Source organism: Grus americana, chromosome 7, assembly GCF_028858705.1.
Source record: "Grus americana isolate bGruAme1 chromosome 7, bGruAme1.mat, whole genome shotgun sequence".
Lineage (NCBI taxonomy): Eukaryota > Metazoa > Chordata > Aves > Gruiformes > Gruidae > Grus > Grus americana.
Genome location: NC_072858.1, coordinates 23,696,636 through 23,723,175, shown reverse-complemented (window position 1 = coordinate 23,723,175; position 26,540 = coordinate 23,696,636). Strand labels below are relative to the sequence as shown.

Here is a 26,540-nt window from a genome sequence, read left to right as displayed (position 1 = left end):
TAGTAGAAATTCAGATTGCTGTTTAAAATGGCAAATTTTGTAGGCATTTGAGTAACAGCTGTGGAATGCTTCTCACTGTGGTAAATGTGCTGAGTATATCGGTAAGAAGAATGAAAACAAGTTTTAAAAATTATACAATGGACACACTAAATAGTGGTGTGCAGTTTAAAGGGAAGAAGATTGTGATGACATGGGGTATCTGTTTCTAATAACTTGGTTTCAACTTGCATGGACTGCTAATGTCAGGTGAAGATTGTATCAGATAGGAATTTTCAAACTCAATTGCTTTACTTTTTGCATACTCCTTTTTGACTTATTTTAGTTAACTTAGCTGACATCTTGACTGCTGCATTTGGAAATCAAACCCATTCCTGTTATGATTAGTAACAGCTAAAGTGTGGTTGATTTGATCTTAAAATATAAATAGGTGGTTCTAAGAAAGCTTTGGGATTATAGGTAAGGATGGAAGAAAAAAGTTGTTTATCCACATATGGAAGAAGGTATGTGGGGCCCATTTGAGAAAAAATCTAAATATCAGAGAGAAGGGAAATGTGTGTTCCTAATTTGGTTTATGAATTTGGTATATAAATATTGATGGCCCATTTTGTCTTTTATCTTCATGTATTGTATTTCTCGTTTTCTTAGCATTTTCTCCTTTACTTGTGCTCCATTTCTCTTTTTTTTACCTCTCCCTCCCCTCAGATTTATAGGCTGCTGTCCAGTTGACTCTCATTTCTGAATTCACCAGGGTTATTTTTTTTGTACTGACTGGACCATTTCAGAGGCTGGAATGTCAGCTTATTTCACTTACAGATATTACACTGCCAAGCAGAATGATGTGAGAGGAGAAGAAAATGGTAGAAACAGAGAGGAAGCATATTTACAAGCTCAGTGATGTAAGTGGGAAAATGTACTGAGAGGCACATTGCATTTTTGGAGCAAATAACTAACGTGTACAGAAATCTATATGCATTGTGCAGAGAAAGAGCAGTAAGAAAGCAAAGCAAGTAAACAGTGTCATTCTGACAAGGCCATAACACTTCTCACATTACAGATGAAAAGAAACATGGTCCAAGCCTTTTGGAAAGTAGTGCAAAGGAAACATAGTCTGGAAAAACACTTTGGAAAGCCGCTGTCATAATAGGATTGTGATTAATTTTTCTTTTAGTCTCAGTCTTGCAGCTAATCAGGTTTCAAAGTGTCAAGTAAATTTAATTAAAAGGTAATTCTGTCATCTTGTTCTGTGCTTTCATATGTGTTTCTCTAACGCTCAAGGCTACATTAGGATGAAATATAAGCTCGTATGTTTATATATATATATGAAAATCTGCATTGTATATTGCTTCTGATGAAAACCACGTTTATAAATGTAAGGCAGTATTATTAGAACTGTTCTTTGGGCCTTTTTTGTTTTTTAAAGAATCATCTGGTAATGGAAAAGGCACTATTCACAGGTTGGCAGCGGCTTCAATAACTGCATTAGAGCTTGGCATGCACTAATATTGTAAATGTATTTAAATTAAATGTGCGATGTGAAATGCTCTTTTTATATCGAGGAAAATACGTACTTGTGGTACGAGTGTGGTGTGTGAAATGACTTCTGTAAACAGTCAAGACAATTGTATAATGTTACAAGCCTTCTGGTTTATTAGCAGAAGTTCTTATTAAGGAGAGATCTTCTCTACCAACATGTAGGCATAATCATCTGGCATGACAAGGGAAATCACAGCTCTATAAATAGAGTAGGGATCAACTATGAAAAAAAGGAAAACTCGGTGCTGATGTAATTTCTTCTGGATGAAGTCTTTTGTCAGTATAAATTGACATGCAAGAAGGTGATTAAATTACACAAATTAAATTACAATTTTTGCTGGCATAAACTTATTTCCGGTAGAGGACAGCTATCATAGTAGCTATGACAGTAAAACCTCACCAGAAAGACTGCTGCAAGTGTTTCTTATTTCTGGGAAAATGGAAGTTTGCAAAACTTGCAGTAACCTGATTTTTACTCTTTGAGCTTTGTTTACACAAATGTTCTGATTGTGTTGGTAAAGAGTGTCTCTTTCAGACACCTCCATCAACTTAGAGATGCTGTTTAGTTGATTTCATTTACACTGCCAAGACTTCTGCTGAAACAAAATTCCAGGAATTGTGATTTTAAGCCTAGTGATTTATAAGAAGGGAAGTGTCCATATAAGATTATGGGGACTCTTAATTTAAAGAAGGGAGACAGAGAATTTTCTTCCTCATTTACAACAAATGGTCATTCTTTTGTTTAGTTCTTGGTGATACTAAGGCTTGATCAGCAAAGTGCCTTGACATATATGGGTGTGCTACTGGGAATCTGTCTTTAAAATACCTCGCTTCCTCTCTGTGGTCTGCTGAAATTTCCTTTTCTTTAGTAATATACAAGATGACTGCCACTCTTCACTGGCCTTCATATTGTTCTAGGGCTTTACTATGTGATAGTTCTCAGGAAAATTAGGACACATTAATTAAAACTGGTGTCTGTATCTTCAAGTATGTGAAACTTCTGTGAAGGTCTTTTGCTTCAAAAGTAAAGTAGCTTTAATTTGCTGTACCTTAATCTACCTCCAAAGTTTTGCTACTCCTGAATTTGAACATCCATGTGGAGGTATGATGCACTTCAGTTTAGTAGCCCTGACTGCATAATACCTAGAAATCAATTTAGATTTAAATATCTTATGGTATGTATTAAAAATGTACTACCTATTTCTGTTTCAACACCAGGTTTTGTGATTCTTATTCTTGAATAAAATTATCTTTCTTAGTTACCTTAATCATATGTAGAAATATGTTAAGCTAATTTGTACTGAGATTCTGTTTTGCCATAGTCACAAGATATTCAGAAATAGTTAGTCAGTAACAAGCATTTTGAATTGACTCATGTCCTTTGTTGACTTTCTTGCTGTCCCGATGTAGAGAAACTCTTAAGTTGATTATTTTGATTTGATGTATGCAATCTGGGTTGAGTAGCTTGCAGTGACATTTCCTTAAATTTTGAGATGTCTTGAGGACCATGCCAGTTGGTAGACTGTCTAGTGAAGGAGACACTAATTTGATGTGTATGTAAGTATATTTATTTTTTATAAACTGAACTCCTTACTTCAAGAAATGGCTACATTATTGTTCCAATGCTATGAGAAAGTAGTCTGGGGGAGATGTGCATTGCTTGCAGCAACCAAAACTTTTTATCTGTAATGTCTCTATCCACTTGGCCAAAGTCATAAGGAAAATCCTTGAAGAATAACTCCAGAAAAGTTCTTAGAAATGCTTTCTAGACTTTCAGCCTTCTGTATTGCAGGAAACATCAATCGGCAAACAGTTGAATCTTCCTTGTGTGAATGCTTCTGTTAGCTTCTGGACCCAAATTGATTGCTGGAGGTTTAGAAACTTGATGGTTTAATCTACAGAAATTCAGGTACTTGCAGAAGTTGATGGACTGACTTCTTCAATCTGGAAGAAATATTCCATACTGGGTTTATCATCCAGTGTGGGAAATGTTAAACCACTGGATTTTTAATATTGAATAAATTCCAACAACAACTTCAGTTAATACCTGCCTTGCCATTATCTGGCAGGAATTTGTAAAGATCTGGACCTCTCCACTTATGTTACAGGTGGCAGCCTCGGGAGCTCTGATTTTCCAGGGCATGAGAGAGCTTGGCACTACTGCTGGTTCCATATTTGAATGGATTCCTATGGACCGTTAGACTCAAATTCACCAGGTGCTCACCAAACCTCCCTTCGAACCTGTCATGAAGAGTTAAGTGTTCTCTAGTACCATCAAAGTCATCTTCTTTGGTATGGGAGGTAAAGTGAGATAAATGCACTGTCCATCAAAGAACTGTTCCTACATTTCTTGGATAAAATCATCTTGTGAACAAACTCCAGCTACATAAAGATCAAATAAACTTTACATTGAATCTGGGATATCTAATTTCATTTCTGGGACATCAGATTGATTGACTGTTACTTACTTAAGCAGGGTATTTTCCTTTTACGTTAACAAATGCACTGTCCTCCTTACCTCTGCCCCTTCTCACTATGGTTACTAGGAAAGTTGCAGGCTGCTAAAGCAGGTGTTTCCAAGTGGAAATCTGTAAAGAAGCAGCTAGAGGAAAGCAAACAAAGACAGACATCTCCCACAATGCTTATGGCCCATTTCACAATGGCTGTAGCTGAGAAATAAAGCCTGTACAAAAGAAGTCTAACATGGCTAAGCTAGTCACCTCTTCATTACGTTGTTAACTGATCCATTATGGAGATGGGTGTTTCAGGGGTTTTTTTGGTTGGGGGTTGGTGGGGTTTTTGATGATATATTTAGTCTCTTCTAGTCAGTGCTAATTATTCATGCTTTTCTTCTTTCATTCCTGTTTTCTGTACTGTTTCTCTCTGCTAATTCCTGGTAGTGTCTCCAGATTGGTAGATATGGCATGTGCATGAAAAAGTACCATTTTGTTCCTTGTCTGTAACTTGACCTTGTATTACACATATCCATCAGTCTGGAATTTATCTCCCTTCTTTTTACAACTAATAAATCTTATTGCTCTTAACAGGTTTGGTTCTTTTGGCATGCCTCTGCCTTATTTCATGAGGAGGAGAGGAAAAAATATACAGAAACTACTTCTCTTTGATATGGTTGGGATTTATTCTAAAAACGCTTGGTATTGATGGATATGTAGTTTAACAAATGTGTAAAACTTACTGATTTAATATTCAGAGAGTCTTTGTGCTGTTGCCTTTTCTCAAACAGTTAGATAGATTCAAAGAGCCTCCAGCATTTGGACCAATGTGTGACTTATTGTGGTCAGATCCTTCAGAAGATTTTGGAAGTGAAAATTCACAAGAGCATTTCAGTCACAATACAGTCAGAGGATGCTCATACTTTTATAGGTGAGAGCATGCTATGATCTATTTGATATTTTAATGCTGACACTTGCTGCATATTATAAGAGAATTTCTTTTACTCATAGTCGTTTTCATTTCACAGCTATCCAGCAGTTTGTGAATTTTTGCAAAATAATAATTTATTGTCAATCATTAGAGCACATGAAGCACAAGATGCAGGGTAAGTACTTGCGTCCTTTAAGAAATTATTCATGGTGTAAAATAAAAAATAATCGCTTATTGCTGTAAGATGTAAAATAATCTGTTTGGTTTTGCAGTTATAGAATGTACAGGAAAAGTCAAACTACAGGGTTTCCATCATTAATAACAATTTTTTCAGCACCTAATTACCTGGATGTCTACAATAATAAAGGTAAGAACTTGTTATTATAATAACTGCATGTAATACTAAAATAAAAATGTCTTACTAGATAAGTCATCTACTATCAACAGTTTTTTGCCAGGTAAGAAATTAAAGGACAAAAAAAATCCATTAATAAAAGTTGCATTGTGAGGAAGAGCACATGACATAAATGACTATCTCCTATAAGTGTACATTGAAGCACAAGTGTGGGCAGATGTTTCCTTTGTAAAAATTGTTGCCATTTAGTACTTATGAATGTATTGCCTAGTATTTTCCAGTCAGGGAAGGCTTTCCTGTGCAGTGAGTTTTCACTCCTCTGGTTGTCTTTAGTTTGTGACCTAAGTAAGGAAGGGAGGAAGCACTGATCAGCAGCCTATGCATAAGGTGGTTTGTGCCGTCTGTCACGGCATCTGAGAGTCTGATTCTGGACAGAAGAAATTACATGCGGATGAACTCCAAGAATGTGAATTGTGGTGACAAAAACCAAAACCCACTGTGCTTATAAATAGGTGGTGGTCACTGGGGAGAAAATGAGACATGGAAAGCGTGTGTTTTGTAATGGTGCAGGGTGATACAGGAATTTATCTTAAGCAGAGGATGGACAAAAATTAAGTTGCACAGGAGAAGCATGATTAATAGTGTGGAGACAGATTTACAAGTCAGAATTACAGAGAAGAGCTTAACTGTGAGTTAATATTATTCATAGATGAGAACAAAGTTCAGCAACAGAAATAATTAAAAATAAAGCCTGCTGAAATTCAAGTATGACATTAGAGTATGGCATTTTGATTATGTGACGAATGAATGATGTCCAAATGTTCAAATAGTGTTCCTTTGAAACTAAGACCTCTTTGCTATTAAACACATTACATTTTCTCCCACCCACCTCCAAAGAACCATCCCCCCCAACCCATATCACTTATGTAGGGTGATTAACTGTGTAGAGGAAAAGATGGCTGTTGTTACTTGCACTGATTGTAAAGTAAAGGAGAAATAAAAATAGCTTAAACTGGCTTTTTACATTTTTTTCACCATCTGTGTGGATATTGCATTTTAAGAACCCTTTTTCACATCAGCTATTCCCAGTGTAATACAAGCTTAAGTATGGAAAAATGCACTCAACGCTTATTTAGCTTTGGAATGCTTCTGTTTTTCTGTTTTGTTTCTCTGTGCTTCCCCTTCTCCCTGATCTTCTATATGTCTATCGTTTTACTCCAGGCTTACAATGTAGGGAGACACATATGAAGAATAAAACCTGAATATGGATATACTGCTGTTCTGAGTTAGGATTTTGTTAAAGTTGCTGAAATTACACCTTTTCAGGACCTTTTAAAAATTTTTGTTCATTACAGGCCTATAATAGGATAGCACAGAACTATACTGTCGTGTAACAGTACCTTAAACTGCAACCTGTGCAAAAAAAAATTCCGAAGTCCTACATTAGAAAGCTGTCCTGTAAATACTGTGAAGAAATAGAAGGGGGTATCTCTGGGATTATTTTGTCTATAGTATAAAATAGAACTGTAACAAATCTATGACTTTACATTTGTGGTACTCACAAGTCTTAAACATTCTTTTCAAAATGTCTGAATTTTATTTTAGCTGCTGTATTAAAATACGAAAACAATGTGATGAATATTCGTCAGTTCAATTGTTCTCCTCATCCTTACTGGCTACCAAATTTTATGGATGTTTTTACATGGTCTTTGCCATTTGTTGGAGAAAAAGGTAGGCAAAAGTTACACATCAATGAATTTCTTTCCCAGTTCTTCCAGACTGATGTTGGGAAGATTTTTTTTTTTTTTTACCAATGAAGGATTAATTGCATAATTTTTGTGAAAATGGGTATCTGTATTTGTCTTTACCAAACCTTCTTCGTAATGAAGCATCCAAGAAGTCTACCTGATAAAGTTATTAAACTGATTTGGAGGGGGGGTTTTGGCATCTGAAATTGCCATTTCTGAGAAAGGATGGAATGAAATACAACTTGTTCTACAGGTTTTGGTTGTTTTCTTCACCTTTTTCAGTCAAGATAGTTAAAACCAATAAAGCAGAGGTGTTAACAGACATTATAATTTCCATTGAGGGTATATACTTACATTGTTAAGTAGTTTCTTTGAACTGCATTTGAAGTCAATACGAAAATTGTTAATATTCTGCAAAATGCTAGGTTACATACATTATTAATCTTGTATAGGTATAAACTATATTGAGATGTTCACGTAAAATTTTAATTTTTCTATATAGTTATAACAGATTGACCTATACTAAAAGTAACTTTTTCAGTTACGATTTTTCTTGTAACAAAGATAATTTAGCACAGATCCTTCTTTCTTTTTTTCTTTTTCTCCCCCCCCGCCCCAAGTTGATAACTGAATCTAGGATACTGGGGCTCCAAGTAGTCTTCAGTTAAAAAGCAATGAGGTTAGAGGCTGTTTGAGTCTGTTTAAAATCCTTCCATGACAGAAAACTTTAATTTCTTTGAAAAGTATTCTGGAGACAATATATTTACCGCCATATAAACCTAGGATTCTATATTTGTTTATATTGTCTTTAGTGAGCAGTTAAAAGCAAATAATTTGGATGCTGTTCACTGTGGTTAACCACTCAACAATTTTATTTTTAAATGGAGGGACCTCACATTTGAAAGGAGATTTTTTGCTTCTGTCTCTCTTACCTGATGGTGCAGTAGATAACCCTTTGTTGTTGAAAATGTTAGTACTGTTTATTTTGCTTTTGTTATGATGCTGGCAATGAGACACCAAGTACCATTAAGTTGCTCATTGACCCTCTGTATGCTTAAGACTGCTGGAATTGTGACCCTTGTAGTTTGTCTTGCCTTTGGACAAATACATGCTTCCAGTTTTGATGAAGGATACAGTGTCAATATTGTCTGGTCTGCAATGAACGTATCAAAATCAGAATAATTTGTTCAGGGTTTGTTGCTGGTTTTTTTTTTCATTAGAGTTACTCTTTCCCAAGAATGGAGAAGAATACTATAGCAGATAACAGGGATTGTATGAATTAGTCATGAGTAAATGCAGACAACAATTTAGAAGGTTTTTAACCATCTAACTGAGCTTCTGGAATAGTTTTCTGAACACTCGAAGGGGAGGAGAAGACATACGTGGGAAAGATTGAGCGGCAGAATAGGGAGATTCCTGGAGAAAGAAAATACAAGCCTTTTGAAACAAGTTTGTGTATCCAGTATGTCAGTGTTTTTAAGGGGAGTTTGAAAAGACATGTAGTTCGCACCATATATGTATATCTCATAATATTTTTCTGCTTCAGTGCTTCTGCTGCATGCCTGCAGGTACCAGGAATGGAATATCTTTCTTGTTTTAAACCTAAATTTGAGCAGTCAAAATGTTTTAATATTTAAGTAAATTTTGCATAAAAACTAGTTCAAGTACTTACCATAATGTGAAAATACTAATATACAAGAAGAGAATTCTTATCTAAAAGAACTCCTTGTAAGATAGGAGATAAAGCTCTGCTGTGTTCTTTGATCGTTAGGTGGTATAATTTTTAGCTGCTTATTTTTCTGAGCTTTTTTAATTCTGTGACAGTGCACATCAAGAAAACGTATTTTTGAAAGCAGATTACTGAGCAATGGCTATGATGTGGGAAGTTCGTTCACTATAGCTGCTGGTGACTAGTTACATCTTGTGTGCATGGAATTATTTAAAATTCTACGGGGAATTAATTAAGATTTTTTTTTTCCTGTACAGTAACAGAAATGTTGGTGAATGTTTTGAGCATTTGCTCTGATGATGAACTGATGACAGAGGGAGAAGATCAATTTGACGGTAGGGTTTACTTTAAGATATATAAATCTTTTTAACGGTAATAACTGTGAAATGGTAATTAACATAGACTGGTGTAATGTTACCCGGAATTCGAAAAAAATTACCTTGAAATTTTTCTTTAGATAATGACACTTTGGGGTTGCAGAGAAGGGAATTGCATTTTTGAGTTTGTGATCAGGAAGCAGTAATGGTGTCCTTTGCAGATGCTCATATCTGATTTCAATTTAAAACTGAAACTTTTCATGGAAAATTAGCAGAATTTCTTGGCACTTGAAATTTGAAACGTACTAAACTTTACTAAAATTTAGAATAAATTTATTATAAGATCTTAAATTTCTTAATGACTGCTCTTCAATAAAGAGTTGATGTAGGTGAAAGTCAGATATAACATTTCTTAAGGCAAAGTACTATACGGAAAGTATGAAATACAAGTTTAAGTCTTTCTGTTTGAGTTTAAAGCATAACAGTTAGGAGAACTTTTATATGTACATTGTATCATATGTATTTCTGTAATTAATTATAACATCTTTCTATCTTGTAAACTATGATACAGTAGGTTGTTAAGGAGATGTCTGTAGCACGATGATTAAGAAGCAACATTAACATGAAGACCTAGCATATCACACTTTGTTTTGTTGGGTTTTTTACAGTAGTACTTAATTTCACACCTAAAAGTTTCTCAGACTTGCTTCATTTTATATAATAACAGAACTGATTTGGTGGATTGTTTGATAGGGGAGAGGGAAGGAAAGTTTCAGCAGCCTTTGAGGAACACTAAAGATATTTATAAAGATATTAGAGACACGACCCCATTCTTAATGTTTGATAACTACTATGTTTGAATTCGGTGGCAGAATAGTGTTGTGCTAAGCAGCTGTGTGCTTTAGACTGGAACGCATTGGTTGTGAGCCAGTTGAACTTTGCTGCCATTTAGATTGTTGCCAGAAGTGTGAAAACTTGGAAATAGTCTCAAATGTGATCCTGCAAACAGTTAATTTTTGTTTTCCATTCAAGTAATCCTACTAGAGTGAGCATAAAGCAATTACACCAAGCATTTGCAGGGTAGAGTTTGGTGGTATTCTGAGATGCTGGGATTTAGGTTGTCCAGCATAAGTGCAGTCATCAGTTATTGCATATGTCCTGTCTTTAGTACAATAGTTGCAGTTTCCTAATTTGAATTATTTTATTCTTCTGTCTCCTTTAACAATTTCTTTGCTTGATGCATCTCTTAATGCCACCTAGGTACTGTCTATGCTTTATCTTTCTATGTGAATGGATTTTTTTTAAACTGTTGACTTTCAAGCTTTCACTTGTTTATCGTCAAATTTTAAAATACACTCAAGAATTCCACTTCTTGTTCGACGAATGCATTTTTAAGTGTTGCAATTTTCCATTTTATTTTTTCACATTTCTTCTCCATTTCTTCTTTATTACCACTGCCAAGTTAAATATCTTTATTTTATTTGTCTCACTCACCTTTTTCTCCATCGTTCACTTCCTTTTTTTCTGGACTCTCCATCTGAAGAGCGACTCATATATGGCAATAAAAAAGGTACAGACCAGACAGAGTAGGAATGTTTTGAAATATGACTTCATCAAACCTGGCAGTATGAATATTAATGCAGAAAATACCTTTCTATTGAGAAACATATGTAGCATTTTACTATTGCCCATTTTATTGGGATGTTTGTAAAGGCTTGTGTATTGTGTTATCAGAAGTCATATTCCAAGACATCTGTCTTTCTGTGCATGAATTTTTTTCCTCCTTTCTTCCATTCCTTTTTTTGTAGAATTTCATTCTTTACCTATTTCTAAAATTTTATCTTTGGTCCTGCATGTGTAGGGAGCGTTCAGTTGTCTGTCTTGCTCATTAATAATTTTATCATGAGCTGTTTTTAAGATTGTGCATGGAATGTGTTTATACAGTGTTCCAAAACCTGGTTTGTATAGTACTTCTAGTTCCCTTCAACTGAGATGTCAAAAAGATACTTTTTCATTGTATGTGCAGTTTTGAAGATGGCTGGATACAAAATGTAAAAAGGAGCCAATAACTTAAATTCATGGTCTACCACCTGGTGTTTTTTTGGAAATTCCAGGGTAGATAATTGCAGAAAAATTCTTCTGACCATTACTTACCCTAATAATCAATTTGTTTTCTGTATAATTTTGTCACTTCCAAAGAATATTTCAAATACTTGGGAATGCCTTAGATTATAGAGATGTTTCTAAAAGTCATGTGAATTCTTTGGAACATAACAGTATGAGTTCTTCAGAATTTGTTTCTTGTGCAGTCATTGGGAACAGAGAATAGGAGAGTTCTTTGTCATATCCCCTCTAATTTAGGGTGTAATCAAGACATTCTTCTGCGAGCAGATGCCACCTTACTGTCTCTTCTCTGAACTAATCAGGATTCAGTGGCCACATTAGTGCAGTGCTGCAGCCTGGAGTAATGTGTTTGGCCTTTTGTCTTGGCTGCGTTGCTTCTGGAGGGCTGGGGCAATGAAAAAAAACAAACCCAAAAAATGTTAACCAGCAAACAAAATAGCAACTCACCAAACAAACACCAAAACTATCCAAACTCAGTCTTTCTCCTTTTAAGGCACCAGGGACCTTCCAGAGTTGAGATATGGGCACTGCCTGAAATCTTTTCAGCCTGCATGTTCCAGCTCTGCAGCAGTGTAGCCCTCAAACAGGTGTAGGTAGGGGGAAAATTGAGGGATTTGTAGGGAAATATTGACGGTCCCTCGTTTAGCCCTAGCCTTTTCAAAAACTCTGAGAGTCCCCTTCTCATTCCAGATCCTCAAGCTGTTATTTAATAGTGTTCAAAGAGAGAAAGTAAAAACTTCTAGAACTTTAAAAATTTAAAGTTAAAATTTTAAATAAATTATTTTCACTAAAAATTGAATGTTTCAACCTATCCTGTTGAAAGTTTTTCCTGAGCTTTCTGGGGGTTTTGTTGTTTTGTTTTTATTTAGTGTCTGCAGTTCATTAAAGTTGTTCCTTTGTCTAAAAAAACTTTACTTGGTAAATCCTGGCTTTTTCATTTCATTTAAATGAATTGGCAGATACTTGTCGTACCCTGAGATACTCCATTGTGTTCATAGAGGGGTTGTCTCTTGCTCCCTTTTTTCTTTGTAGCTACTGTATATTTACCTCCTTGTGTGATTTTGTTGTTGTTGTTTGCCCCTCTATGCCTTATCTTTTGTATTTTATTTGGTTTGGTGTTCAGGGTGGGAGGTCTACCCACTCTTGTGCAACAGAAGGCCTTGCGTTCTTGCAGCTGTGGTCACAAAAGGGTGACTCTGTTGTGCCAGAGTGTATGTGCTCTCATGGAAACTAAACCCTAGTAAGCAAAGATGAAAAAAGGCTTCTTCCACAGCTGCCTTTTTTGAGTGCAAGTAGACAAATTTGTGGATATGCAGCTTTCTTCTGCCCACTCCTGTGATCCTCTCTTCTACATTCTTGCAAATTAGTTTGGCAACTTTAATGAGTACCTTTCTCCCAAGGCTGAATAGCAATGATATATGAAAGATCTGGAATACCTAACAGAGCTGTCTGAGTTTGTTCACTTTAGGTTCCCTGGGGTTAAATTCAAAGTATGACTGAGTTACTCTTACCTTGGTGTGATTAATACTCTTCTTCCTCGATGGCTGAGGAGAAGTAAGGATTTTAGTTTTGATACCTCCTCATCTGCCTGTACTGTTTTAGTGGAATTGAGTAGTAAGTAAAAGGAAAGGAGGATGAGGGGAAGGATGACTTTTACTTCTATATGCTGAAACAAACCAGGAACACCAAGTGTTGGAAAAAGGAGCTTCTGTTTTTATAATGTCAAGGCAGGCAAAGGTGGCTCTCCTTCCCAATTGCTTGCCTCCTGCTATATCTCTGCTCTGTGGAATATGCAGTATTTACTCCAGATCTTTGGTATTTGTAATTTCTGCAAATGATGCAAACCTAAGATGATAGAGAACTTAGGCTTAGGTGGTAAGGGAGGTAAACTGCAATTCTTTGGCATTTTATTTTGTGGGGTTTTTTGTGGGTGTGTGTTTTGGGGAGTTGACACAGAAAAAAGCAAACAAATTACTGTTTTCTCTGGGACAGCTGTGTAAGAATTAGCAACAAATCTTTATTTTTTGTGGCTTTAATATCTCTCTGGCTTCTGTGTTGGGCTGCATGCCTACATCTTGATATACATAGATGTCAGTGAGGAATTTTAAGTGTAAAATTTAGGCAAATGAGTTACGATAGTTACTACACTGTAGTTGCAGTAAATTTAGGTGCTTGCTAAGTTTAAGAAATCACTGTGAACATTCTAAACTTTTTTGTGTGTGTTTTGTGGACACAGAGGTGATGATGGTTTTGATGGCATTCTGAAGACATAATTTTATAACTTTTTGCCCTTGGGTACTGGCCTCCTGTGAAGAGTACTGAACTGAAACAGTTGTGTTGAATTCAATGCGCTTTGAAATGGTGCCCCTGTAAATACTCATGAGCTTGAGACTCTCTCTTATTCCATTGAAAGTAGGTACAGCTGCCGCACGGAAAGAAATAATCAGAAACAAAATTCGTGCAATTGGCAAGATGGCAAGAGTCTTCTCTGTTCTCAGGTACTCGCATGACTTCTGCATTCCTAAACCCTCTCTTATTATGTATCTTAGGAAAAGATACCTCTGTTCCAGGATAGGGGATGCCAAACATTTTTCAGGGACATCATTGTGCATCAGAATCTTGTTTGGCATATTGATGCACCCCACTGATGTTGGTATTTTTGGCTAAAGAATATTTTTAAGTTATTTTCAAGACATGTTTCAAGAAATTAGAGAACATGACCTTTAGTTCACAAGTTATTTGTCCAGCCATTAATTACAAGTGTTGGAAAGACAATACCAAAATAGGGAGATTGAAATCAAGGGTGTAATGGAGGAGGTCAGGAATAGCTCGGAAAATTTCTGGCACACCAGAAAGTTCGAGGACTAGGGTCCTTGGGGTTTTTTTGTTTAGGGGGTTTTTTGATTTGTTTTCAGCTTTTAAAAAATGCCATTTTCTTGTACCTGTCCAGATCTAGAGATTTCATAATCACATTTACCCAAAATGTATAGTTTTCCACAGACCATAATTGTTCAAATAGGGATAATTTTTAAAAGTTGGTATTTCCTGAAGCGTAGACACTTTGAACAAAACTGTGGATTGTTTTATGGCACTGAGATATATTCAGTACCTCATGAGGCATTCTGTGCTAATTTCAAAGCTAATGAGCCTGCATGTGAATAATTGCTCAGAATTTGGTTCAGAAGTAATCAGTGTTTATAACTCCTGGGCAGAGGAAAGACTGGTATGGAATAGAAATATTTTCCCCTTTCTAGTTGTTTGAATTTGAATTTATATTCCGTCTTGACATGCATAAAGTACTGCAAAAATAGGGTCTCCCTCTCCCCATCCCTTACTTTACTTCAATACAGGTTATCATGAGCGGATGTTGAAGGTTTTGTTGTTGGGTTTTTTTTCTCACACCAGGGAGGAGAGTGAAAGTGTGCTGACACTCAAGGGTTTGACTCCCACTGGAATGTTACCTAGTGGAGTGTTGGCTGGAGGACGACAGACCCTGCAAAGTGGTAATGATGTTATGCAACTTGCTGTGCCTCAGATGGACTGGGGCACATCTCACTCTTTTGCTAACACCACGCATAATGCATGCAGGGAATTTCTTATGCTTTTCAGTTCTTGTCTTAGCGGCTGATACAAGCATAGTGTTATGTGTTAATCAGGCAATGTGAAATGGATACTTAACCAGGGTATAAAACTAAAAGCAAATGAGTTCAGCGGTGTCAGGCCACTTTTTTCAGACTTCGAGTTTCTTTAGTTTACAATTTTTCAGGTGGCGCAGATGCCTGGAGTGAGGTGACCTTCTGGATCTGGTGTTGAGGCATTTGATCATTACAGATACAAAAATGGCAATGTAATTCTTCATCATTACTTGTCTGCTTTCCATAAAAATGGTTTTATTATAGATGTGTTAGTGTTTTCATTGACAATGTCAAATACTTGTTGATAGTAATATTAACAAACAGCTACAGGCTGCAGAGTTCCATATTACACTCCACTGATAGATTGAAATGTGCTACGTTTTGTACCCTGGTAATTAATGCCAAAGTTTGTTCTCTATGTTGTTTGTCAAATGTTCTATGTATAATTGACCTCCCTGAATTGTCCTTGTAACATGCTGTTTCCTTCCTCTGCAGATGTAGCTGCTTTCTTAGATCTGTCTGTCTCTCTCTAGGTATAGATGTATGTCTGTATAAGTGTTAAAATTAAACCACTATCCCAGACACTTGTCTGTCTCTTGATGTAGAAGCAATGTTGTAGCACCTTGTTTTTGAGGTTTGCTGCATTTGCTGCTGCACATTGTCTGTGCATTTTGAACAATAATGTACTTGAAAAAATATTCAGTAATTGTTATAAAATCAGTTGAGAATAAAGGGATTGAATTTAAAACTTGTAAATAAATCAAAATAAAAGGGTGTTATTAAGTGTGCATATATTTTTTGCATGAAAATAAAAAGAACTCTATACAAAATATACCTGTAATCTGGCTCATTGAATATTTTGTAAAAGGTTTTTCTTCTTTTTTTAGTTTGTTCAATCATTGGATTGTATTTTTCACGAGGCCCGTAAATGATTAACTAGGCTTAGGGTGAATGCTATGAGATTATACCAAATGCATTAAAAGAATGAAGTCCAGGTTTCTGTTCACAGTGGTGGATAACTAAACTATACCAGTCTGAAAATGGACTTCATATCAGCTGCACTCTTAACATAAATTATTCAAAGACTTTTTATTGGCCATCTTCAGGCTTTAATAGAAAGTATAAAACTGTTGTATGGGACCACTGAATTTTATAACTATTCAAAGACTATGATATGTGAATACCACTTTTTGCACAATCTCTTTTCCAAGAGTAGCTGTTTTTCTCATTTTGTGATTTAGGCTGTTTATTTGAATTTTTAAAATTTTTTAAATTTTCTATGTAGGGTGTTTTTTTTAAAGCCTTTCACTACATTTTCTATGAAACTATCAAAGCTGTTTTTTAATAGCTTTGAAACATGAATGTCACATTTTAAGTCATTTTTCAGTGGACATATAATGTCTACAAGCAAGTTTATATGTCCAGTATATGTATGTGATTGTTTTGTGAATGTCTATAACAAGAAATGGTGTATGTTTCCTAATCCATCCAACTATTCCAAAAGCATATGTTCTAGTTTTAATTTTCATTGTTTAATAAGATACTTTATAATGCTTAAAAAAAAATGAGTCTGCATTCCTCTCACTCATTTAACAGATTTTTATCGATGTTGCGTTACAAATATTAGAGAGGATCAAACTGACTAGAAAATTTTTTTAACATAAAACTTACAACTTCTACCATTGCTGAAAATGTGGGACATTCGGAAAGTATGCAGAATGCATTTTGGATTTTTGTGGGTGTGTGTTTTTTCTTGACTAGAACTTTTGATGGCAATATTCCTTGCTGCGCTATATTAATATACCTCGTGTTTAGTCATGTTGCTTGTTCAAAGTAACTCATGCCAACTGTTAGTTCTCCTTAAATTGCAGGAACTTCTTACTGATAAGAATTTTATTGTTTCAGTCTTTAAAAAGTAGAAGTTTTCAAATTACTGTGCTCAACTGCAAAGCTAGAAGTAAACCAAAATAAAATAAAACTTCACTAATTGACAGTTTTCTAAATCATCATAGTATCAGTGAATTCATATTCTTGGCAAAAGTACTATCACCGATAGTATAGTAGGATTTCTAACTACAAATATTTAATTACTTTTTGAAGTATTTATACTATGTTGATCAATATACTATCAATAATTTAAACTAGTCTAGATTTGAGAAAATAAAAGAACATACTGTTAATTGTAGGGGATTTTTAAATCTTTTGTTTGCTTGAAAATTCTCAAAATTTACCAATATGCCCCGGGTTTTCCAGATTTCAGTCTTAGGAGTGCTCATTTTTCAATGGCGCATTGAGAAAAGGTCTAGTTGTGCTATTAAATCTATAGGAAGCTTTGAAAGCCATAAGAAATTGGAGTGTATATCTACATTTCTGATTTTTTTTTTTATCAGGGCAAGTGTACATATATATAGACATATATATATAAGTCACCATTAAGGCAATGCATATGCAAATTTTGCACATATGCCTATTATAATTCTTAATGTCAGTAACATATTCTGTACTAGATCTTAGCAAATACCACTACTGTTGCAGGAATTAGTTCAGCCACACCTGCTGTCTTTGCTGAGGTACTGCCATTCTCAGAGGAGAGAAGCCTGTTGGCATTGACATAATGCAGATTGGGGCACCAAATGTATTAGTCTAATATAACAGCTTTAGGGGCGATGCTCGAACAAATTCTGACTGCGAAACAGAGCAGCCTGAGGGTAAAATACAAATTCTAACTGTAGTGAAAGGGTTAAACAAGATAAAAAAGTTAAAAAAGATAATCTTGGAAAAAAGTGCAAAACTACATCCTATGGAAGTAGTCAATACATGATTTTTTTTTTTTGTCCCCCAGAAATATATGGATATATCTTTGAAAAACAAAGCATAGGTTATTTTTAGATAGCTTTTAATGTACTAGGATACAAATAGGCTTTGGGAGATCATGGCCTGATATGTTTCTAAATTTTTTTTATGTAGATTTTTTTTTTGTTGTTATTTACGTTGCTTGCATTATAGTAACTGAAATATTAAAGACCATATTAAGTACTCTTCTTTAAAGTAGCATTTCCTGGTGACTTATTCTGTGAACTGAATCCAACACAATTGTTTTCCAAATTGAGTCACCATCTGTTTAAAAAAAAAAACCCAAACACCTAAAGCCGTACTCAGAAACATACTAAACACAAGCCTAAATTAAAAATTTTAAGTACTTCCACGGAAATCAGTTGAACTAGCCAAATACATCTTCTCTTTCATTGCGGCCCTTGCTATTAGTCAGAGGGGCAGTAAGATAGTTTTTGGGTTTATATTGAAAGTTGGCAAGGATTTTGTACCAGATCTGTCCCCTAAGTAAAGCAGGGGGAGAGCTGGAACTGAGGATGGAAATGCCACTGATTTCCTTGAACCCTGTCGCTTAAAATTTGCTCTCAAGTCGAGAATTTTCTGAGCAAAGACTTCAGGATTACCTGTTACATTAGTACAATACAGTACTTACTTGAGGTTTATCAGGGTTTACCAAGAATATGGTTTTAATTTAGATGTACCTGCAAAAGAGAATCCAACAAAATTATTTTCCAAATTGAGTCTTTACAGTGTGGGGTTTTTTAAGTGCTTGTATTTTCCAGTCAGTTTGTTCTTTTATGTAAAGTTGAAAATTATCTTTTTCTTAACTGTGATGTATATTCCAAGATCTTTTGGAATAATAGTACTACAAGTAGATCGAACTAGGAGTAAATTTTGAAATTTGTATTTATGACCAAGCTACATAATTTACAGAGATAAATCAGTATTCATGATCTTTTCAGGAAAAGATTGAAAACAAAGACTTCACAGGTAACAGGAAATGGTGAAATGAGGTGGCTTTTTTTACATAGTTCTGTATTTGTATAGCAAATTGATGGTAGTATGAAAGTGTGTATTTGGTGACTTTCTAAAATAATTCTTAAACTGATTTATTTTTAAAATTTGAGAACATTTCTTTCCCTTAATGTAAACATAAATAACCATCCATTCAAGTGTCTTTTTTTTATTTAATTCTGGAATTGCCCTTGTCTCTGTAGATTTAAGTGCAGGAAATGGGGTTTTTTTGGTACCATGGAAATGTGCAGTCTGTAAAGGTTAAAATGCTGCATTATCCTTACGTATTCCACATTATTTTAGTAGCAATTAATGAAAGTATCTTTTTTTTTTTTTTTTTAGGATATCTCAGTGGAAATTATAATTTAATGCAACAGTGAGGTTAAGGAATAATGTAGGCAATTGATAAATAACAACATTGTGTAGGCATAGTGTAGGCAACTGGAATGTTGTGTCTGGTTTCTGTTGGATAGGAAATGAGAAGTAATAAACTTAATTGGCTTAAAAGAATTCTATTCTGATCTAATGCCATATTTTCTTATGTAGCTAGCTTCCCCACCATTCACATGAATAATCTTGTATGATTTTTGTTGTTAACAATATGTATCAAGCACTACTACTACAGTAGTAGGTTTACTACTGTGTATTCTGTTTTTTGTTGATATTTCTGAAGTTACGGTATTAGTGGCATGGCAGATAGTAGGGGAGGTAAAAAGCTGTTACCATTATTGAAACTTAGCTGCAGTTTACGTCTTACTTCTAAGCAAGTCTGCCCTAATCAAAGGTTATTTTGATTCTGATATCCTAATAACCTTACATTAAAGCTTTGACTTCTAGAGCTAAAACAATTGGGAAAGATCTCACACCTAAGAAATTACAGCAGATGTCATGGTTATTTAGTTTGGAAAACAGCTAGCAAGCTAGATTTTTCTTCATATTCGCATTAATTCACCCACCAAAACTACGTTAATCCAGACTTCTTCCTGCTGTAGAGTTTGTTGTTGATTCAACTAAACAATTTACAAGACTTTGTAAATATGACTTGCTAGGTTTGTCTTTTATGGTTTAAATTTCACAGTTCAGTTCTCAGAGATACCTGTTTTAGCTTAAAATGCAGCGTGAAATTGAACTACTAGTTAAACTTCAGGGAGCTAAGCATAAAGAGAAAAATAATTTCTTATTATTAGAACACTGATAGTGTTATTTTTCTAGCGGCCTTCCTGGTAATTCAAAGAAGCTCATAATACATTTTAATCTTCAGAAATAGTACTCTCAAATAGATTTTTAGTATTTTTTTTAAAACTGTACCACAACTTTAACATCAAATGAAATTTTCTGTTGCTGTCTTAAAAAAACCCACCAAGCCAAACCCAAAAAACCTTCTAGAAATGTGCAGTTAATAACATTAGTTAATTAGTGTTGCTTTGATATACTTGCAGTTGATAAATGGTATTAGTTAAAATTTAGAAGTTTCACTTAAAAACTACCCCTCAAAACCTTAACTGTCATTTTAAATAATGGTAATCTAATCTGGCGTAGCGTACGATATTAAATTGATCATTGCCTTTTCTGCTGTGCGATATTACACTCTTCATCTTTCTCATTCATTTTGCATGCATCTGCTCACTTCTGTACAGCCACTGTAGAGGCAATTGAGGCTGAAAAAGGTATGATCAGAGTCTTTGCCATTGGCAGAGATCTGTGGTGTCTGGGAGGGAATTCAAAAGTACTCTGTGTGGGTGTGTTTTACTTTCAACTTGCACAAGCAGAGATGAATCAACTGCATTGATTCATCCCTTTTACATGTAACATTCATTTCTGGCTTTAGGATGATGATGATCTTTAATAATTTAGGGAAATTCTTGGGGTTTTTTTGGTCTTTCTGTTTGTTTTTACAAAATATGCAGTAGGTTTTTGTATAATAGCATGTTGTGATACGTGGTGTTGTCTTGAAGTCTTTAAAATGGTAGTGTTTAGTGTGGTTTTTTTTTTTTTTTTTCTACATTCAACTGCAAGGTTTTGTTTGATTGCGGGGGGGTATATGTGGAAGAAGGGTTGTTTATGCATGCCTTTTCTCATAGAATCTATTTTAATGGCTTTGAACGTATTTTTTTTAAACTTTCCGTAACACATCTGGTAGTGCAAGACGTATAAATGTAATGTTTTTTCTATAGATTTTGAACATAATTTGTTGACCAAATTTATTTCCAGTATATACGCCATCCTGCCAGTACGAGGCGTATCAAATTCCACAGATTATCGGTGCTTCTGTGCTAAATAAGTTGTATATACGTCCTTTGCTAGTGAGATTGAGCAAAATGTCATCAAATTATTTGGTGGTCAGAGTATTCAATGTCAGATTGTTGTCTTTTCAGAAACTTTAATTTCCTCTTGCTCAGTATTCAATGAAGTGAATGACAAACAGCATAGCAGTTGAGAAAGCTGCCTTTGGGGGTTTTCAGATTTGGTCGCAAAGCACCATTTAATGACTGTATTCTTTGTTTTTTAATTAAGGAAGTCAGATCTCCAAAAATATAAACAAGTGCCATATTCTGTTCTCACACACACGTGCAAGAGGTCCCGTTGTTGTGAGTGGAAAGCTGTACTTAAATCTCCAAAGAATTATTTCATCCCAAAGACTTCAGTCTTATTATGTGGTCAACCATTCTCAGGTCTAAATTCAGCTACAGACCTCATTCATTAAAATAATCAGTAGCAAAATAACACCTATTTTCTATACTTACTTTAAATACATTTGTATTTAAATGGTACCATTGTTTAACCACAGTGCTAACTCCGTGATTGTGGTCGTTTCCATTTCCATCCTCCACATGATTAGCACAGAATGTGAACCACATCCCGCAGTTTTGCGCGCATGAAAACTGCAGGATCGGGCCATCAGTGCGTACGCAGGATGTAAATCTACCGTTACTTTTGTAACCCTTTGCTGCTTTGCCTCCACTGCACTTGCTGTGCTGCTTCGATCTTACCGACATTCCTCCCAAGAGAAGGGGGATGTTAAGATAAGCCCGGCGCGCTGGGCAGCCAAAGCAGTTGGTGTAGATACTGGCCACGGCAGGGGCACGCAGAAGCAATCAAGTGGGCTTAAACCCCTTGATTCCTACTTGCAGAATATTTGCCATACTTTGTTCTTTTTGTTATAAACTGAAACCGTGATTGCCGTTGAACATTCAGGAAAGCAGGTTAGAGAAGCTGTTACTAATACAGATGCAGAGCCATAAGTTTGTTTGGCTGATTTCTTACCTGTTTTTAAACATCGTGTGTTAGAAAAAGTATATGCTTTCAACTTCTTTTTCCGTTACTGACATATCAAATTTGCATTTTGTTAAGCAATACGAGGATTCTCTCCGCAACATAAAATCTGCAGTTTTGAAGAAGCAAAAGGTTTGGATAGGATCAATGAGAGAATGCCACCAAGAAAAGATGCTCTTCAGCAAGATGGTATTAATACTATAAACACAACCAATGCCAATGGAAACAATGGAACTGGCAACAACAATGCACAGTGACCACGTCAGCTTCTGGTTTACTCACTCATGTCTTGCCTGAGAATTCCTAGATTACTGCTTTTTGATGTGACAACAGAGGAAATAGCCAGGGGGATCGCTTGAAGTGACTACTTAATGCGAGGTGGAGAACCATCTGACTTGATCCCGCTGAAGACAGGCCATCATGCTTTTGAGACAACAGCCCCTCTCTGTCCACACTGACCTCCTGGGCGCGTGCCTCACCTAGTTCCACAACGCCCATGCCCGGCTGCCGAAGCTCCGGAAGAGATCTGGAGAAAGAATCGGGCTGTTATCACTAAAGCACGTCTAGACTAGCATCTTATGCTTATCGTTGTCAACACTTTTAAGTTTACAAATGGAATTTTTCTTTCAGTAGAGGTAGTTTGTTTGTTTGTTTGTTTTTTAAATCAGACTTTCAAATACAACCCTAAAAGCTAACTATTTATTAATGGACATTGGTTTCATGAAATGTCTTTAAAATGATAGATTAGAATGGTCTTAAAATATCTGAGGCTGCAAAAACTGTATTTTGAATAGACGGAAAAAAATGCCAAAAAAAAAATCTCGGTCATTCTGTAAAATGCTGACCTCAGGTTTACTCCTTAGATGTTGCTAATTCTATATTGTATTCACTGTATTTTTTAGTTACAGCTTATCAGAAGATTTCTATGTAGGAATGTTTATTACTTGAACACAGATTTAAAAAAAAATATTTAATTTAGAAACTTTTTTGCCCAGCTTTTTCAAGACTCTTCCCCACCTTGAATTTTAAAAAAAAATTATTATATATACTAATTTTAAAAGTAAGAAAAATACGGAAGTGTTAATTTTAAGGTACTTTTAATGGAACTTTGTACATTGTTTAAGTAAATTTTGATTCATATCAAGTCTGTAAAGCTTGGCATTGTATTTTGTGTATGCATGTTTTCATTTTGCAAATATTTAATATATAGACCTATGATGTACATCTATAGGTTACCTAGATGTTATGGGTACTTTTAGTTTATTGTGAGTATTACGGTTGCATAAATAGCTAATAATCACTGGGCTGAATAGCTGCAAGCTTTTTATTATTTTTTAAATCTGTAAAGGAAACTGAAACTGTATTGGAAATACTTTTTGTTTAGGCAAAGCAGCGCGTAAGCAATTGCTCTGTTCAACTGCTGAGGCATTAGTGAAAGTGTAAACTTGAGACTGCATGTATTTTGGTATCTACAGGACTGCTTGGTTAAAATAAAAATTGAAGCCCTGTGCTAATTTGTTCACAAATAATGGACTGTACTGATTGCCACTGTACTTTGTTATCTATTTTGACATTTGCTACGTGTCCTTCTCATCCCCTGGAACACAACTTGAGACTTCTGTCACTAGAGTTCATCTCCCTTTTTTTTTTTTTTGTTTGCCATAAAGTACAATCTGTACATACCCCTAAGTTGGAAATTTTATGCATGTTCTGAACTATTCGAGTATTTTATAAATAGTAGCACACAATAAATTTTGTGCATGGGCTGCGGCTCCTATCATTGTGTATTGGTTTTATTTGGCATACGTAGGTCTAATCTGACCTTGCAATTTGTTTGGAAATACTCTTCAAAATTTAAGCTATTGAAGAAAGCAGCCTAAAAGGTCAGATTTAACTTGCACAGAACTACTTTAATGTAAATGTTGTTTAATTTAACTGTTATTGCTGCTTCTTTTTTTGCTTTTGAGTTCTCTTTCATAAATAAAATACCTAGGTATTTTCTGTCCACTTAACTGGACATCTGTTGTTAGTTTGTAGAAGCTTGTAAGAGCAGGGTTAGTTGGTTGTGGAAAGGCTAAGTACAGCTACGTTTGGTGTGCGGGTCTGAGCTAAGCGTTCGAGACCTGGTGTGTATTGGGGCTGCTTTTTGGGCAGAGAGCAAGGACCAACTGTTTTGACAGTCAACACAGATACCTGATTTACTCTTTCTGGTATATTCTTTTTACAGTAAGGACAAGCAGCTGAACAGGATGAGTATTTAGATAAAAATAATAAGCACGCTAAAAATAACAACCATGCTATTGCTAATAGAGTTTTAATGTTTGATTTTACTTTATTGCAGATGCATTCTAATTGGAAACTCTTCTCAAAGTTTGAGTACAGAAGATCAAGTTAAAAAATGGTAAGGTGGGGTTTTTTGTTTTGTTTTAAATCAAGCACCCCTATACTAGCAAGCTGTGTAGTCTATGTATGATGTCATATTAGAGCAGAACGAACATATGATGAACATTCTGATGGTCCCTTTCCTTATTGTAAGCGCCAGTGGAAAATTTCTTGACCTCACAAGATAGTATTTTTTGTGATTTGATACTTGGATCTTAGTTGTGATTAATACTTTGACCAGCTGGAGTTGTGTATGTGGAGAAAATACAGGTTCAGTCTTTGGAAAGACCTGGCTGTAACTGAGAGAGCTGGTTCTGATACTTGTATGGCAGTAAGTGCCCAGCTGCAGCGATGCAGCTTCCTCGCGAGTTCCCTTTCCATATCCATTTCGCTTCGCTGAGGGTTCCCTTGCAGTATCTATTGTCTGTGGTAGTTTTTGCCAGATTTGAAAGCAGATGTGCAATAAAGGAAAATTTCTTGGGCAGTTGTTGTTGACCTGATTTCTCATGCTGTGTGTCTCCCCGTCAGCCTTTAAGCAAGTAGTCAGGTAACAGGATTACGTCTGTGGGTTTTCCTTCTTTGAAAGCAGGTACTCATTTTTTACTACTGTGTTTCTGAAAGGTGGACTCTGGAGCTGTCTCTAATTCTTGCATTGTTGGGGAGAAGAAATTACATCCTCCCTCCCAGAAGACCGTAAGTAGTTTTCACTGCTTGTTTTCTGCTTTCGGTGTTTTAAGGAGGGGAGAAAAAAAGTCTGTGTCTTTAATCAGCTGTTCTTGCGTCTGAAGGCTCGGAAATAGCTCTGCCGGCTAAAGGACACAGGTAGCAAAAGCGGAGAGAGGTCTGGGCAGTCCCTGGTTTGAGCTGGGGCAGTGAAGGCTGCCCTGGGCTCAGCGGACACGCCTGGCTCCCAAGGAATTAGGGACTGCTTCCCTCAGCCCCCGGATTAAACCCTCCACTGCGGTGCCCTTCAATGCGCGTCCGTGAAACAGCAGCAGCGGCGCAGAGGTTGGGGGCTGAGGTTAAAGCCGGACTTGGGCACTCGAGAAACTTGCTGCCACCTGGTGAGACAAACGGGGCAGAGCAGCCTAGTTCCCAGCCTACCTACATGTTTAGTTTAATGGCAAACACACGACTTCAGCACCCACCATTATTTATAGTGTTACATGGCAGCTCTCCTTTCAAGGCTTATTAAATTCCAGTTGTGAAGTGGAAAAAATGCTATAGTCATGACTACTGAATTGTGAAGATTGGCCTCTTTGGCAAAAGGACAAATGGTCGGGATTGGGGCTGGTTTTCTCTTAGAAAGTGGTGGGTCCGTTCTGCGTGGAGTCAGAACACTTTTTGAGAGGAACAGTCTCCTAAACGGCTTTCTTTTTCCTAGCGTTTAATCTTGAAATGTCATTATGTTACATAGAAAAGTAAGGCTTTGTCAGAGGCAGGACAGACATCTCTGTTCATTCTTCCCTTGCCTATTTTTTGCTACAGTTTCATTCTCAATCATTCAATTCTTGTTACCCGTTTAACAGTTCTCTGTTACTAGCATGTAATGAAAGTAACATTTTGCCACCGAACAGAGGACTGTCGTGAGGACATAGAACCCAATTCATCTCTTCATTTTCTTGTAGCAGTAGTTCTGTATGAGCCAGACATAATCATTGTGCTGCTTTGAATGACAAGCGAAATGGTGGGGGTTTTTTTAGTCACATAAAAAGATACAAATGCAATAATATGCTTTAATTATTTAAATGCTAAGCGTCACTTGTAAGGAAGTTTGCTCAAGAGCAAAGAAACAAGAACCAAAGCTTATGAGAATCTTGGTCAAGCTTGGAAAGCTACTGACAGCTATATATGTATGTATCAGTGGATATTTGCACCAAGGATGACCAAAGTAATGCAGAGTGGAATGTCTTTTAGCCTCCCCAAATCAACTTCCATCTGTTGTTTGTATTTTAAATAATTAATTTTAATCTGACCCAGGAATTTTAAACTGAACTGTATATCTAAGTTTAATATCAGAAAAAGGTTATAAAGTCAGATTTAGGTTGCAGAACACGGATGTAAGTGAAATACTTCAGCTTTTTTGGTACAGTAAACTTTTGCAATTTGCAAAACCCTTGATGTACATGCTCTGCAAGAGCGAAAGGTTTGCCATATTAGAATCAACTCTACCAGCCCTAGCTATTTCTGTTTGAGGGATAATAGAAATAGAGC

At 35.8% G+C, this 26,540-nt stretch overlaps 1 protein-coding gene across 6 annotated transcripts in view; it reads left to right on the top strand.

Annotated features, from left to right (window-relative positions):
- The window catches only part of PPP3CB (protein phosphatase 3 catalytic subunit beta), a 52,228-nt gene that overhangs the window by 21,655 nt on the left and 4,033 nt on the right, over positions 1-26,540 (top strand). For 2 of the 6 annotated variants that reach the window (XM_054831325.1, XM_054831330.1), the window contains exons 6-14: positions 4,778-4,917; positions 5,015-5,092; positions 5,190-5,284; positions 6,878-7,003; positions 9,007-9,084; positions 13,604-13,688; positions 14,596-14,693; positions 20,309-20,338; positions 22,023-23,714. In XM_054831325.1, coding sequence (XP_054687300.1) covers positions 4,778-4,917; positions 5,015-5,092; positions 5,190-5,284; positions 6,878-7,003; positions 9,007-9,084; positions 13,604-13,688; positions 14,596-14,693; positions 20,309-20,338; positions 22,023-22,201 — 909 coding nt within the window. In that variant the 3' untranslated portion in view covers positions 22,202-23,714. Of the gene's footprint in view, positions 1-4,777; positions 4,918-5,014; positions 5,093-5,189; positions 5,285-6,877; positions 7,004-9,006; positions 9,085-13,603; positions 13,689-14,595; positions 14,694-20,308; positions 20,339-22,022; positions 23,715-24,285; positions 24,346-24,947; positions 25,020-26,540 lie in introns of those variants that run through there. The other 4 variants (XR_008577837.1, XM_054831327.1, XM_054831328.1 and 1 more) reach the window with 4 other exon arrangements.